Source organism: Cheilinus undulatus, linkage group 19 (assembly GCF_018320785.1).
Source record: "Cheilinus undulatus linkage group 19, ASM1832078v1, whole genome shotgun sequence".
In the NCBI taxonomy this organism is placed as follows: Eukaryota; Metazoa; Chordata; class Actinopteri; order Labriformes; family Labridae; genus Cheilinus; species Cheilinus undulatus.
In genome coordinates, this window is record NC_054883.1 from 1,756,193 (window position 1) to 1,772,614 (window position 16,422).

At 39.5% G+C, this 16,422-nt stretch overlaps 1 protein-coding gene across 2 annotated transcripts in view; it reads left to right on the forward strand.

The window, feature by feature from the left end:
- Positions 1 to 16,422, forward strand: part of mtrr (5-methyltetrahydrofolate-homocysteine methyltransferase reductase) — a 92,169-nt gene that overhangs the window by 8,167 nt on the left and 67,580 nt on the right. For both annotated transcript variants that reach the window (XM_041814185.1, XM_041814184.1), the window contains exon 9: positions 5,443 to 5,623. In XM_041814185.1, the coding sequence (XP_041670119.1) occupies positions 5,443 to 5,623 (181 nt within the window). The remainder of the gene's footprint in view (positions 1 to 5,442; positions 5,624 to 16,422) is intronic.

Sequence of the window (16,422 nt, forward strand, 5' to 3'; positions counted from 1 at the left end):
CCTCATGGTATAAGCCCATAAGCAATAATTTATTACCGTTTGTTAATCTGAAGAGTTTTCTTTTAGTTTTTCCTTCCCATCTTAAAAAAACAGTCCATACCAAAGGTAAATAAAAATCATTTTTATATATCAAGGCCCTATTTCAAGTTAAGCGTACTCTTTTTGGTCGTCTGTGGCTCTTTAGATGTTTGTGGACCAGACCTTTACATTAACTTTTTTGCTGACAAGCCACATTGGCTAGTGGTTTTACAAACTTCCTAGCCACTTGGTATTTCCACTAGCCACAATTTTGGTGTTTGGAAACTATGAGCTATATGCCAAATTTGGTACAAAGTGTATGATATGATATCCATGCTTTACCTTCCCTCATCAATATTATCAATATCAGCTCTCCTCTTAATAAAGCACTTCTCCCAGCACACTGCAGATATATGTGTCATACTTCACTGTTAGAGACAGTCGTCTAAGAGTCAAGACTCTTAATTTTTTTTTCTTCAATGGATATTAAGTTTATGCTATTAATATAATACTGTTAATTGGCTGTTTAGTAGAAAAAACTACAGCAGATTACAAGAACATCTCTAATTTTTACTCTCCAAATCTCCACCAGAGAATCTGAAGTGTCAAACTTCTACTGTCCTCTGCTCTATTCTCCTTTAAACTGTATGGTGGAAATGTCTTCATATGCGTGTCTAAAATTAATCAAAATATCTGTTTAAATAATAGATGACTTATATTTCGTGCATGAAGCTCACATTTCGATAACTGTAATGTCTGATATTTAATATTAGAAGCAAAAAAATCACTGTTTAGTTGAATTCTCTTTGACTCCTAAGTGATCAGTTACAGACTTTTATCCTTCTGCCTCTGTTTCTCACTGCCTTAGTGAACTGATTCAAAGTTTCAGAGTTTCTCTCATCTTTTATATCCGTTAATTATTATATGGCAAATCATAATACAAACGTATCAAAGGTTTTAATAACGTTTCGATTATGCACGCGTTTGCAGAGGTTTTAACGTTTTGATTGCCCTCAACAAAGAAAGAATATAAACGGAGTATAAATTGAACAATATTCAGACACACTGCCTGCCCTGGCTCGCACCAGCGACAGAGACACACAATGGGAGCACATACACAAACGGCACGGACGCGCTGATCCTCTATGGACAGAGAGGCACTTTAAAGCAGAAATAGGAAGTTCAGGAGCTTATCCTCCAACATTCTGAAACATTTTCCCTAAACAGATAGAAACCTTCAGTCTACGCTACCAGCACATTAACATGTGTGTGTGTCAGTAAATGTGTGTGTGTCGCATTTGTGTGTGTCATTCAGCATCAAAGCCCTTGGCGCTGCGTAAAAACGCATGAATGGATGAAGAGACTAGCCACTTTTCAGTTATTTTGGAGGGGAATTTGAGCCTCTATGTGCTGAACGGCCACTCTGTAACAAGCCTAACTCATAACGGCTAACAGACAAGCACGGTCAGAGTGAAGACAGTCACAGTTGTGACACTGATAAATTCCACCTGCCATCATGGCTAGTTAGAGTCACACTGCTACCCGCCATGGCCGAAATCCACCCGCGTTTGGCTAGTTGGCGGGTGTAAATGTCAAGCCCTGTTGTGGACAGCTGTCCTCTGTCTCCGTCCGCATCTGTTGGGTGATGCTGTCTGTCCCGTCAGTGCTGGACTCATCATCTAAGTGATCACAACAAAACAAAAATATGATTTTGGTGATCCACCTCTAAAACAGTACCGATCTCTACTTAAAACTACAATAATCAGGCACATGCATTTTCAGTTGTTTAAAGTTGACTTACGGGACGGTTACACATATAATTATTCAACTGTCGTTTGGACATTAAACTACAGTTTGATTGGCGAGAAAAAAAACAAAACAACCAGCAACAATTCATGCATAATCTACGTTAATATAACACATGAATATAGGGATAGATATAGGGTCAGACATGTATGAGCATGTTTTTCTTGTCGTTTGCAGGTTGGTAGCTTATTTTCTTCACGTTTGAGTGGTTAACGTTATTTAGCTTACCAGTAATGCTGCTCTCCGCTGGGGTAACACCAAGGCTGAGACCCTCGGGCGAGTTGATGCTGGCCTCCTCAAAACCAACTTCCATGCCATATTGAGACGTGCTTGACAGAGGTCGACCCCCCATCAGGTCATCCATTAAGGCGTAAAACGGGGAAGTTGCAGGATCAGAACTACTGCTGTTTTGAGTTTTGGCTTTATAATAGGTTCCCTTCAGACTTTTCCAACAGTTTTTGATTTGGTCTATGGTTCGGTCAGTTCCAGCTTCGGTGAATTTTTCATGTACTTGTTTGAATAGTTCACTGTTTCTGGCCTTTTTGCCATCCAGCCATTCAACAATTCTGAGCTCTTTTAAAGTTTTGAGTAAAAAAGTTGTGTCGGCAACAGACCAGTTGTGTTTTGCTCTCGCCATGTTTTGCACTGCCCGTTCTGGAAATTAGGAAGCAGAAAGATGTCATATCAAATGAGGCATACATGCACAGTAAGACCAAAACACCCCAAACAGGGCGGGGTGATCAGAGGCCTGTGTATGACGAACATGGATTTTCTCTCATTGAGATAACTTCAGGATTAACCCTGGATTTTCTGTATGATGTCACTGGCTCACTTTTTACCGGGATAAATAACCGCGGTAACTGATGCTGAATGTCTAACCTGCTCCAGAACAGGTTATGTTCTAGATACGAGATCAGTGAGTATAAAAGCAGCGTCTCCTGACCAATCAGTTCTCTTGGAAAATGGCCTGCCCATTCTTAGAAGATCCTGTAGATGTTGGAGCACAGATTGTGAGAAGAGCACTTAGGAGAGAAAGAATATTTAGATAGATGATAGGGGTAGATGATAGATTAAATTCCGGTGATTTCATCCATACAACAGAGACAGTATGGAGAAGTAAAGCCTCGTCACTTGCCGCTTTGATGTATGTTTTTACATTTGATCTTAACTTGTTCCCAAATCCTTTTTTGTGCCACTAGGTTTGCATCTGAAATAACTGGGTTAATAATAACTGTCACACATGGCATAACTGCAGAAACATGTATTAATGGAACACACAACTACTCATGCTGTCACGGTGAGGAATTAATATTAGAACACATAATTGGCTGAGGAAACTCTGCCCCAAATATCTGTGCCGAAATAAAGTGAAACTGAGTGATCAGAGTGCTGTCCGTATATATTGTACGTTGAATTAATATTGTATAATCTGATGAATTTAAATTAACAGTAACAATTTTCTGCCAGCATTCCTTCCTGGCTTTTGCTGCGGTGACAATGTTGCTTCTGGCCTGGATGATTGCTTTTAAGTCCTCATACTTTTTCAGAATGATTGACTGTTCCTTCATTGAGAAATACACTGCTCTGCAGGGTTTCTACATGTTTGGGATTGGTCAGACGCTGCAAATACCACCTTTTATGTGAGCGCACACTGATCCAGATTGGAAAATCCTGGGTGCAGTTACCATGTTGATAACCAGCTTCGTTGTACAGCTGAATGGATTGCGAATGGCAAATCATAATGATGATAAGACAGTCCAGCTAGTGGAGAGATATCCCGGGCATGTTAATCCAGCTTTGTAGTACAGGCCTCAGATCAAGTGTTTCCATGGATGCAGATCCGAATGACGATCGACATAAACCACGCCTCTTGTTTGGAATGAAACGAAGCTTTCATTTTTTGCAAAGGGTCCAAATACTTAGGCCTATGTGATCTTTTTGTCTTAGAAATCCTGTTTTCACGTTATGATAGAGAACTGAGTGTAAATTAATGAGTATAAAAACATATTTTTTGAACTGTAGCATCAGGCTGAAAAATAACAAAATGTAAAAATTGAAGGGCATCTGAATGCGTTCTGAATGCACTGTAATGTGAGCTCAGCAAGCAGCAGCAGTGTCAATACTTGATACTTCACTATCGATACAGCCGGTTTGTGAATTCAGCTCTTGGAAGAAGAACAAAACATCTTTATATCCAAGAAAAGCTTTCAGTATGGTTCTTTGCTCTTTTTTTGTTTTATAAAAACAACACTATATCTGCATCTAAACTAGTCACCTGTCAGTATATGCTTACAGCCACCTTTAGCTAATGCCTCTTTCTCCTAAAGTGACAATAATTGAGAAAGAACAAGTATATCAGTTTGATGCTTTGTAATATGCATCCACCTGATGACAGACTTTGAATCTTATAACCCATCTGCTCTGTGCACTGTCTGAATTGCACCAATCAGTACCAAAATATTGCCAAGGTATTGTACAATATAGATGTGGCTCTTTCTTTTCTTTTTCTTGCAGAACTTTTGTGTTAAAAATTAGTGCTGTTACTCGATCAAAAAAATTAATCAAGTTGGGGCACAGGTGGCCGAGTGGTTAAGGCGCGCGCCCGGGTTCGAATCCGGCCTGAGGCCCTTTACCGCATGTCTCTCCCCCGCTCTCATCCCTGTTTCTGACTCTATCCACTGTCCTACTGTGTTAAATAAAGGCACAAAAATGCCCAAAATAAACCTTAAAAAAAATAATAGTAATAAAGAATCAAGTTAATCACATCACTTTGCTGATTGGATACGCCCTTTTCCATGTTTCTCACTGGTGAATTCATCTTGCAAAGCTCCAGTCTGAAATGTTGGGGTTCAGTTAGAAAGTGACAGGACCAATCGGCGACAAGGGGCAGTACCAATTATGACGGAAGACATCAGTGTGGATGCTGCTAAAGTGCCATTTTTATCAGAGCTTGACGAGATTTCTTCGCTAAAAGAAGAACCAAGAACAGCAGTGAGTTGCTTTCTTTTCAAAAACGACAAAAGTCATGTATTGACATGTCTGCAGTCGCCATGGCTCATGTTTTGCAGTTGTCTATGGAGTTTAATCCTCAGAAGTGTCTATGACGTTTTGTTGCTCTGATTGTTCTGTAAAGATGTGACAGAACGTTCATCCAATCACCCTCCGAGTTTTTTTTCCAAAGGCTCTACCCTTTCCCAGACACCGTATAGCCTATTGAAGGTTTTTTTTCATGCATGTCAGGTTAGTTATTTTAGATTTTTAAAGGTTTTTATCGTCAAGTGTTTTAGTTTTATAATTTTAGTTTTATTCTCTGTACAGCACAGTGAATGTGCTTTATGAAAAAAAAATATTTATAAATACGACTGGAAATCTGATGTTTTAAAAACTTAAGTACTTTGGATGCAGTCAGCCATTTGAATAACAGAGACTGTAGATAAAACATGCACAAAAAGAAATGAATCATCAGTTATTATGAAAACCTTACAACAGAGTTAAAAGTATGGAAGTCTGTTCTCCTCAAAATGATAAACATTTTTATTCATTTTTTTTCCTGACTGATATTCACAACAGCTTCAAGTCACTCAACAACTATAACAACTGATTTTTGTGTCCCGTCAGGCTTTTCTCCGTGCACTAGTTGAACATACAGCGACCAGCGTGCAGAGGAGGCGACTACAGGAGCTCTGCAGTAAACAAGGCGCTGCAGACTACAACTTGTATGTGAGGGACCCAAGCCTCAGCTTTCTGGAGCTCCTCACTGCCTTCCCATCATGCTCACCTCCTCTCAGCCTTCTCATAGGTCAGTGTGCCCTCTGTTATTATTTCACCTACTCACTCAGAAAGTCTATGAGCCAAAGAATCACAGTATTTATTTGTCATTTTTGTCATCTACAGTTTACAGTGCTGATTCATATTTTTATACACTACCTTGTCTCCATCTAATAATAAGAAAAGCTAGTCTAGCTGCATTTTTTAACATGTGTTTTCAGGGTTTTGAACATAGTCAGTACTGTGATTTATTCACAATTAATTGCAGGTTTTTAATGTTGTCAGAGGCAAAAGGTAAATCTTAGTGATTGATACGAGATTCAAATTTAGACTGCACCTGTTCAGTTATCTGAGGAATATGTGACTTCACATTTTTTAAGTTAATTTTAAAAAAGTGTGTCTTTTGTTGTTGTTGTGCAGGCAGGAATTTTTTTTCTCCAGTAGGGGTCACTATAGCCTTAGTAGAGGATGCATTAGGAGCCTAGTCTCCCATCTGAGCATTTAATTATACTGAATATACAGACAGTGAACATCAGAGGGCTTCACAAAGGATCAACACTCATTTCCCAGTCTCAGATTTAAGTAAATTTTCCCCATTTTTAATTTTTTTTTAAAAATTGTTTTTGTCACAATTTTAGAGGGAATATAAAGCCAGTATTATTGCTGGAAGTCAGGAGAAACTTGCTCTGTTAATTCATTATTTTGCTCTGCTTAGTAATATTGATAGTTTTTGCTGCTGTTGGCCATCTCTGCCATCCCTCCCTTGACCCTTTGAGCCAACTGTCTGCAGAAAACTAACATTTTCCTCTCTGTTCATTAAGATGATTGGCTTGCTGTTCTGTATGGATCTAATAAGCTTTGACTGAAACTTAACAGACAGTGAAATTAGTTGGCTACAGCTTAACATGCAAGTTGAGTTGTCCTCTAAAACAGCTGTGTCACAGCTCTCTGCCTACCCAAGCCTTAGTTATTTTTGGTCCACTTGCCAACCGCAGCACCTTTTTTGTGGTGAACTGATGCAGAAATTGGGAATTTGAGGCGATCGTGCCCTCGTGAATAATGTGCCACTGGAGGCCCTGCAGGGCAACAGCTGTTATTTCAGGGACAAGAGGAAGGCGTTCAGTGGTGGGCTACTAAGCTTTGAAAGAACACGAGCATGCAGGGTCAGTTGGGAGTGTAGGTTAATGGTCAACTCTGACTCAGAGTGTAGAAAGTAAGGCACTGCATTTTTTTGCACCTTTTTTGGTTCATTAACTCGACTGCAGGAAGGGGGAGGTGTTTGCTGATCAGAGTTTATGCTGTCATACACTAAATATAAAGAATAGGTAAGGATGTGTGTAAGCCCAGGTGTCTTTGACCAAGTGCATACTGGGCACAGAAGTTAATGCTGGGCATAAATTGTGGAAGATACCTTCTTCCTAGAGTCAGCTCTCTTGTTATATGGCCCATTGTTTCAGATGAAAACTTAAGGGTCACAGCCCCCGGGAGCTGAATGCTGTCCATGAGCATCTTTTTCAATTTACTTTACCGCAGGGCTCAGATGAAACTGTACCAAGGTGCACTTTTAATCTTTTTTTCTAAGCACTATTGCAGTGTTTCAGAGAAAATAAAGAAAAAAACAGCAAAGTGAAATAGATGTGTCCCTGTGCTCACACTTCTGAATAGTTGGAAATATAACATGAGATGAGATCACAGAGAGCACTGCATATCGCATCTAATTCCATCTAAGCTGTTGAAGATGTAATAAAATGCTGTGGAAACCTTTTTAAATGGTTGCAGAGAGCCATGAGTTTTAAAGAATCTGCTGTCAGCTTTTTGTAGATTTAAAAAAAGAGAAAAATCTTCCCAGTGGGAACTTTTGTCAATGCTCTAATGCTCACAACCTTCTCTTTTTGTACAATCTGCATCAAAGAAACTCCACATGTATCTTTGAAAGTAAAACTTTTACATTCAACCACATTGCTATCTCATTTTGTTCCACTAAAACGATACCTATGCATATAAATTGCAGCACAGAGAGACTTCTGAGATGAAAGAGATGATATTGTTGTGCAGCATGATCTATGATACCCCTGAAAAGGCTCATTTTCTGAAAAACATATCAGGGAGACTGCATTTTTTGGAACAGAGACCTTCTTTTTGCAATACATATTTTACACTGCAACCACAAGCCACTCACTGCAGTGATAAAGGGGGAAGAAAACCCTTGCACTGAGATGTTTAAAAGTGATATATCCTTTGTATCCAGCAGTAGTATCATCATGACGCAGTGATGTGAGATGATGGATTGATTGTCCTCTGTTTCGGACATGTGCTGCCACTTTGAGACAGAGAGGCAGCAGCTTGAGCTTGGTGCAGCAGCAGAGGATTGTGTTGACGTACTTGATACACCCTCTGATACCCTCTGCAGTGTACGTTTTACTGATAGAAAGCCTTCCTGGATCTGTTGTTTTGGATGATTTGCTTCAGAAGATTTTGCCCCTCTTGGGTTACTCGCCACCCTTTTTAAGCGGCATTAGTAATTTTTTCATTCACTGCAGTTTGTTTCTAATTATTTCTGAATACTTACGTACGAATGTGTTTCTGTGAGTTGCAGCTACAGCACACGAATACTGATTTTGTCAAAGTGAGGCTGACGTGTAATCTTGGCTCGTCTTGTAAATTTGTCTGCCCTCCGGTCATTAATACATTTGAGCCTCCATATCTGAGGATTTTAATTTCTTTTTTTTTAGACTAAAATGTCCACATAAAAGTTAATTTCAGCTGCTCTGTGTCAAATGTTTACCCAAGATACAGCTGTGTTTTTAATGTCAAAACAGGGCTGTGTTGATTGCATGATTGATGTCTCTATTTGGAACATGTGAATTAATGATCCAGTGGATTAAAATACACATGAAAATGAAGTTTAAACTGCAATATAAGCTTTAATATTCAACACAGTATAAATAGTATGTTTGAAAGCAGCAGGATGAATTGTATTTTTGTCTCATTAATTTAACCAGCTTTGGCAATCTCTCCTCTTCTTTAAACCAATTGAAAGTAACAGCTTTTTTTAAGTTTATTTATTTATAAGCTGATGGACTGAGCGTTATAAAGCAGCCTCTTTGTCAACAGATAAATCAGGTACCAGGCGTTTTCTCAGACTAGCCTTACAAATGTCAGGAATTGCTACTCTTCCACTCTGTTACAGTAGTCTCATTATCTTTGTTGGTGAGTATTTAAAGAATTAGGTTACATCTCATAGTTAATACAAATTTAAAATTTACTTTTTTCATTATTCTCCAATAAATTATAGACAAAATGACTATTTAAGAAAATACTAAATGATTTAATTGTTTCTATGTGGTGCTGATGGCCTTGTGGTTATGTCTGTGCACCACTTGTGCAGAGCAGCCTGATGTTTCATTTCTGGTCCCCCCCCCACACACACACACACACACACACACACACAGTTTCTGACTCTCCAACACTGACATAGTAGCTCAAAAAAAAAGGATCTTAAAAAATAGTCACGGCATGCAGTACTAATCCGAAGTATTATAGAATATAGTCATCTCATCACAACTTTTATGGTTCTTGAAAACCATGTTTAGTGGTCAGAAAGAAAAAAGATACGAGATCTAAACTCTCCAGTAGTAGGCTGTTTCAAACACATTTCTTCAGAATTATTTAGCCATTGGAATAAACATCCTTTAAGTATTTTCTCAACTATTTCCTCCCTGAACTTGGCGCATTCACACCAGAGCTGTTTGGTCCGCTTTAAACGAACTCTGGTCCGTTTCCCCGGATAGTCCGGTTCATTTGGAGTGGTGTGAAAGCTCAAACAAACTCTGGTGCGGACCAAACAAGTGAATTCTGGTCCGCTTGAAAACAGCGGGACTCGGTCCGCGTCCAAACAAACCCTGGTGTGGTTCGTTGGAGGTGTGAAAGCAAAGCGGACCAACTTATGAACCAAAGGCAGGAAGTGGCATAAAGTGTAATGATGTAATGTGATTTAATACACTCAAATACATGTCGGTACCTCGCTTCGTGTCTTTGTAGCCATGGCAACACGTCGTAGTCCATGCTGATTTATTTGTCTCATGTAAAGGACGACATGCTGGACAGCTCACCACCTTGCTGGCTGCTCATAACGCCGCAATGCAAGAGCAGGTGTGAAAACGACCTAAAGTATGTTTTAAGGACTAAAGTTTCTTTCTTTGTTCATCCTTTAACTTTAAAGTGAGAATTAAAGACTGATGTTTTAGGTCTGAGCAGCATTTATGTATTAGTATCCATATCAGTATAGCTTCTTTGCAGACAACATCTCAGCAGGGGATAACACCCCTTGGGGGACAACAAGTTATTTCTACATAGAGAAACGCTTCCAAAAAGTCCGTGTTTGAGTGGTTTAAGAATTCAAAAGTGCAAAAAATAAAGTCATTCTTAAGTCTTGACCTTCTTTTGTGTACTGAGAGAATTTAAATATTCTGGAAAAAATAACATTTTTTATACTCACAGAAAAGTAGCAAGGAATTAAAAAGTCCCCATCCAAAGCCTGGAGAGTGGTGTCACTCAATGCTTGTGAATGGTCAGTTTCCATAAAGTGGTCCAGTTTGGTTCAGAACAGTTTTGTCATGATCTAATAATAATAATAATAACTTTATTTATATAGCACTTTTAAAAACATGGTTTTACAAAGTGTTTTGACATGCAGAAAAGCAAAGCGGCAAGACAAAGACAACAAAACAACAACAACAAGAGAACACTCAAGGGGAGAGAACCTAAACAAGAACAAAACCCAAACTATATGCTCAGCCCAAACAACAATATTATTGAGACATTATTAGAAATAAAAATGGAAGTCCATGGAAGTCATTAGAGCTTTGATGTGTTTCACATGACATCACCTGAGCTGAGACAACCTGAGACGTCATTAAAACAAAGACATCATAAGAACCCACGAGTACCCGGCCAACACAGAAACCCAACCACACAACCTGAGACCAATGGGACTGAAGTTTTAAAAGGCAAGTAAAAGAGAAGCACTAAGAACTAAAACATTAAGAGAAGTAAAATTGTAAAGGAAGAAAAAGTGTTAAAAGAATAAGTCTGAGGAGGGAAAACACTATAATGATACAAGCATCAAGAGGGTAAAAGCTAAAACCAGTAAGAACTGCCTAAATTAAAAACTCAAGATCATTAATATAGAAAATCAAAATAGTAAGAGGAGCAAGAGATATTAAAACAAGAATAAGAAGAGTAAAAGGTATTAAAATAAGCCAAGAAAAGTAGTAAAGAATTAATAGTAACAATAATAATAACAGTAAAACAGCAAAAGTAGCAGTAATGTAATAATAAAAGTGGAGATAAAAGGTAAATCAATGATTGAAGGAATAGGAATGAGTAAGAAGACATCACAAAGCAAGTCTATAGAAATGAGTTTTAAGAAGTGATTTAAAAGCAGTGATTGTTTCTGCATGCCTCATTTCCTCGAGGAGGTCGTTCCAAAGTCGAGGGGCCCTGATGGAGAAGGCCCTGTCACCTTTAGTTACAAGTCTCGACTTTGAACGACCAGGAGGCCCCCACTTGAGGATCTCAGGGTGCAGGCTGGCTCATAAGGGGTTAACAGTTCTGTAACATATACTGGTGCCAGACCTTTTAGTGCTTTAAAAGTAATGAGTAAAATCTTAAAATCAATTCTAAAACTAACTGGAAGCCAGTGTAAAGATGCTAAAATAGGGGTGATGTGATGTCTGTTAAAACTTGTTAGAAGCCTAGCTGCTGCATTTTGACAAGTTGGAGGCGGGAGAGAGATTTTAGGGTAATACCGGAGAGAAGTGAGTTAGAGTAATCTAAACAGGAGAAAATGAGGGTGTGGATGACTTTTTCCATGTCAGACTGGGAGAGGATGGGTTTTGATTTGGAGATACTGTGCAAGTGAAAGAAGCATGACTGTGTGATTTTATTGATATGAGCTGCAAAGGTGAGGTTAGAATCAAATTGAACATCCTGGATTTTTGGCTGTTGATTTGATATTTAATGAACCAAGGCTGGAATTTTGTAAATTGAAGAGAAGTATTTCAGTTTTGCAATTGTTTTGTTGTAGAAAGTTCTGGGCCATCCAACAGTTAATATCAAACAGGCAGTCTTTTACAGCAGTTAGGCTTCTCGGGTTCTCAGGACTAAGGTATATCTGTGTGTCGTCTGCATAGCAGTGAAAGGAGGCTTAATGATTCTGGATTATTTGACCAAGGGGCAGCATATAAATAGAAAATAAAATCAGACCTAAAACTGAACCTTGCAGTACACCATAGGTAAGGGTAGAGGTAGAGGAGGAGTGGTTACCTACGGTGACCGCAAAGGTTCGCTCTAAAAGACAAGAATAAAACCAGCAAAGTGCAGTGTCCCTGATGCCCACCCAGTCTCTAAGATGCTCTATTAAAATACTGTGATCGATGGTGTCAAATGCTGCACTGAGATCTAAAAGAATTAAAATGGCTCCCTTCCCTTCTATCTGCTGCTAAAAACAAATCATTGGTCACCTTAAGGAGGGCCGTCTCAGTGCTGTGACCTGATCTAAATCCAGACTGGAATTTCTCAAAGAGGTTGTTCTGTCACATAAAAGATAAAAGCTGTGTAGAAACCACCTTCTCTAAAACTTTAGATAAAAATGGAAGTTTTGAAATAGGTCTAAAATTATTAAAATCAGAGGGGTCAAGGTTAGGTTTCTTTTAAAGAGGTTGCACCACAGCGTGTTTAAAAACACAGGGAACTACACCTTCTGCCAAAGAACTATTAATGATAGATAAAATACTGGGCCCAACCGTGCTACAAACCTCTTTGAGAAATTTAGTGGGAATAACATCAAGACTGCACATAGCTGTTTTCATCTTGGATAAAATCTCAGATATAAAAAGACAAGGACACAGGTTCAAAACTACTAAAATAATTTAAAACATCCCTACTTGTATTTTGTTGATGAAATGAACTAAAAACTTCTCACATAAATCGTGAGAAGCATCACTAAAATGGGAAGGGGAGGGGGTGGTAATGGACTGTAAAACCTTAAATATAACTCGAAAATGATTGGATAAAGTTAAATTAGAATATAAAGCTGCCCATGCATCCTTAACTGCCTTTTGGTAGTTCTTCAGCACTTCTTTCCAGATGTCTTTAAAAACTTGTAAACCTAATTTCTCCATTTCCTCTCCTTTCTCCTACAGTCTCTCTTTAATTCATTTAGGGACTCTGTTAACCAGGGCTCGGGTGCCTTATTTGACTTTTGGTTTTTAAAAGGGGCAACAGAGTCCAGGACAGATTTACAAGCCTGATTAAAAAGAGAGACAAGCTCTTCTGTGTGAAAATCTGGGTTAAAGGCAGTTAAAGATGCAGAATCAAAAAGTTTGTTAAACTTGCTAGCAGACATAGAATTAAAAACCCTTCTACAGACAGTAGCAGTTTCAATAAAATCTGTCTGGGATAAAACCATGTTAAATAAAATCAGTTTGTGGTCTGACACACAGTTATCCTTTGTCATAAAATCATTAGGGCTAAGGCCACAGTATAAAACCAAGTCAAGTGTGTGACCTTTTGAATGTGTGGGTTCCTGGATGGCCTGGGTCAGGTTAAAAGATTCAAAAATTTCTAAAAATTCAGCAGTCAGAGTTTGAGAAGGACAACAGACATGAATGTTAAATCATGTTTTGTAATATAATATGATAAAAACACAGAAACCCCCTGGATAAAAGCATTGTTGGTCTGGGTGGTCTGTAGATGATTAAAATTAAAATAGGCTCTTTTAGTCTGATTATGAAAGCAAGGGGCTCTATTTTCATGGCGCAGCGCAGGGTGGCGGAGCGTGGCACACCCCGCGCAGTGGTAATTTCGTCCGGCGCACCACCGTGCGCAGCTAATTTGGCAATTTGGTAGACCAGGCTGCGCCGAGATGGGTGTGGCGGTGCACCAGGGGGAGGTGTCGACAGATTCAGCTTGGCGCAGTGACAATTTCGTGCCAAAACACTGCGTGGAAGGTGCGCTGAAAGTCCGCCAGCTCCAACCTGGTCTATTCTCGGCGCAGGCGAAGCGTGCCCAGTGTAGTGGTAATTTGGCTGACAGGCGCGCAGTGCACACACATCACCAAAACCTCACAGGCAGGTTTCCAGAGTGTCAGGCACATTTCAATGCAATAAACAATCACAGCAACCACTATTTAATGTAACCGTCTGAACCAGCATATACATTTGTATCTATATAAATTATCCCGTCACATCTGATGTCCGATCAAAGATGTTTGTCACGCGTAATTGAAACTCAACCTGATGGCAGTTGGGAGTGATAAAAACTAGCGAGTTCATATCTCTCAGCCAACCACAAACAGCCACGGCATCCGATACGGAGTATATATTCAGCTTCTCTTATCTCATGAAATTCAAAAGAAAAGAAAAAAGAGAGAGACGCTCGCTAAATAAATGTAAGTCAGTCGGTGTCTTAAGGATTTACCTGTGATTGCCCATATTTCTCTGTTTTAATCTTTATTCTTAGCGTGATCTAAAAAGATGGAGTACATTATTGCAAGGAGGATGAGGAGGAGATACCGGGAGATAATATATCACCAAAGGTTCTTCTATTTGGCGATGACAGAGCAGGAATGCAGGTGGATCACAGGCATGATGCCTGGATTAGCCTGCTGCTGTGTTTGATGAAACTGTCACTTAATTTTGTACTCCTATTCATGACACAGGAACAGATTACATCAGATTACGCGCATCGTGGCCTCTTTTTTTTTTGGCCCTTCTCCTTACATCATTGAGCCGTTTTTTACATTGGGCAGCAGTTCTCAGAATATCTGGGCAAACTTGATTGACAATATTAGTAACTTCCTCCCAGGCAGTTTTGGCATCATCAGCCTGTGGAGGTCTGTTAGGATTACCATATATTCTGGTACTGCGAGCTTGGACCTCCTGGACCAGCACATCAAAGTTTGGCCGCCTGGAGCTGCTGCTGCTGTCTTTGTCCATGGTGGTGGCGAGGTGAAATTGGCATTGCGCCTTGCCCACAGCGCATTTAAAGGCAAGGAGAGGCGTTCATTTGATTGGTGAAGATTACACTCGGCTGTGTTAAACCCACTTCCGCCTTCTCTCCTCCGTCTTTGCCACTTAGCCGGTGGGAGGGACGGAAGCGTGAGTGCGCCGCGCTGCGCCGGACTGCGCCGTGCACGAAAATTGCACAATGCCCTGGACACACCCCGTTGGCGCGGCGCAGGCGCGGCACAGGGCAGGTGTGCCGCGCCTGCGCCTGGTCTATGAAAATAGAGCCCAAGGTGTTCAAATGATATAAAACTACTGTGTGTGATAGGAGTGCATTTAAAAATTTTCTTGTGAATGACAGCAACCCCCCACCCTGACCAGATAGCCAGGGCTGATGTAGGTGAGTAAAATCTTGGGGGGTTGCTTCTGTGATTGCTGCAGTCTCCAGGAGTGTGCCAAGTTTCAGTTAAAATAAAGAAGTCAAAGTTGTTCTGGGAGATAAAATCATGACATAAAAAGGTTTTATTGCTAAGGGATCTGATATTCAAAAGTCCAGTGTGCTAAAAGTCCATCTAGCACACTGAACTTACCCATGTTTCCTCAGCTTGTTGTGACAGGAAAGCCATCTCTTTTAAGAGATACAGGGCATTTGGCTCAGCTCAGTAGAGCTAGTAGTTTGGCTTAAAAATGGCTCTTTATTTGGTAACAGTTTGGCTTTAAATGTGGATTAAATATCAACAAAAGATTGAGGAAAGGAAACTGGCACTCGAATACATGAAAATACATGCCAACTATTTAAGAAAAATGGCGCCTTTCTTTGCACGTCAGGAGCGACACGTTTTTGCAAGTACATTACATACATTCTAAAATCACATTCATGCTGCAAACATCTGCGGTGTGTTTTCTCTGTCCTCTGATAAACAGTGATATTTATTGAAGAGGAATATAAAAAGAGGTTTGTCCCTCTCTGTCCTTCACTCCGTGCGTAACGCGGCACTTTTATGCACGGCCAGGACGTCAGTGCCGTTTTGTTTCACGGTGTCACTCACTGTGCTAGCCAAGTTTGTAAGAGGAGGGACTGACTTTTCATTCATTCTATGTCAGATATGATGTTTAATGTCTTTCTTTTTGGCCAAAAAGCTTTGTGCTGTTTTGGGGGTACTTGGCTGAAAAAATACTTCACAGGGGGTACATGGCTGAAAAAAGGTTGAGAACCACTGATTTTATGTATACATGATTGCGGTCAAGTTAAACATTTTATTTATTTATCTATTTTTTATATATTGTGTATTGTTGGAATGAAGTGCATAATAAATATTTATATTATTTTGGAATTGATTTATTCTTTGAAGCATTAATGTTAATTTTTGCAATTGCAAATGATTTTAGTGAGGTCAGTACACAGTCATAGCCTTAAATGCAATGGCACTAATAATTGGCTATAAGTGTTTCGGTTTTTGGCCTTGGTTTCCAAATTTCGGGTTTTGGTTTTGGCCAAGAAATTTAATTTCGGTGCATCCCTACTTGTTAATCATAGCACAAGAGAGTTCTTTACCATTAAAAAAAGCTTTGTTTAAGTCAGTATTGGGTGCGACAAGTTATTGGCATATTGGATATCAGCCAAAATGCAACATTAAGCATCCCTATTATTTGTATGTAACTGAGATCTTTCTTAATATCATGGTTTGGTGTTAAGTGAATAGCAGTAGAATTACAGTTATTTGTATGAGGCTAAAAATTGTTGGAGAAAATGTTCTTTCTTATCTAGCCAGCTCTTTTGAAGGATGTGCAGTCCTAAAAGATGTGTGCAAACAGCCCAAAA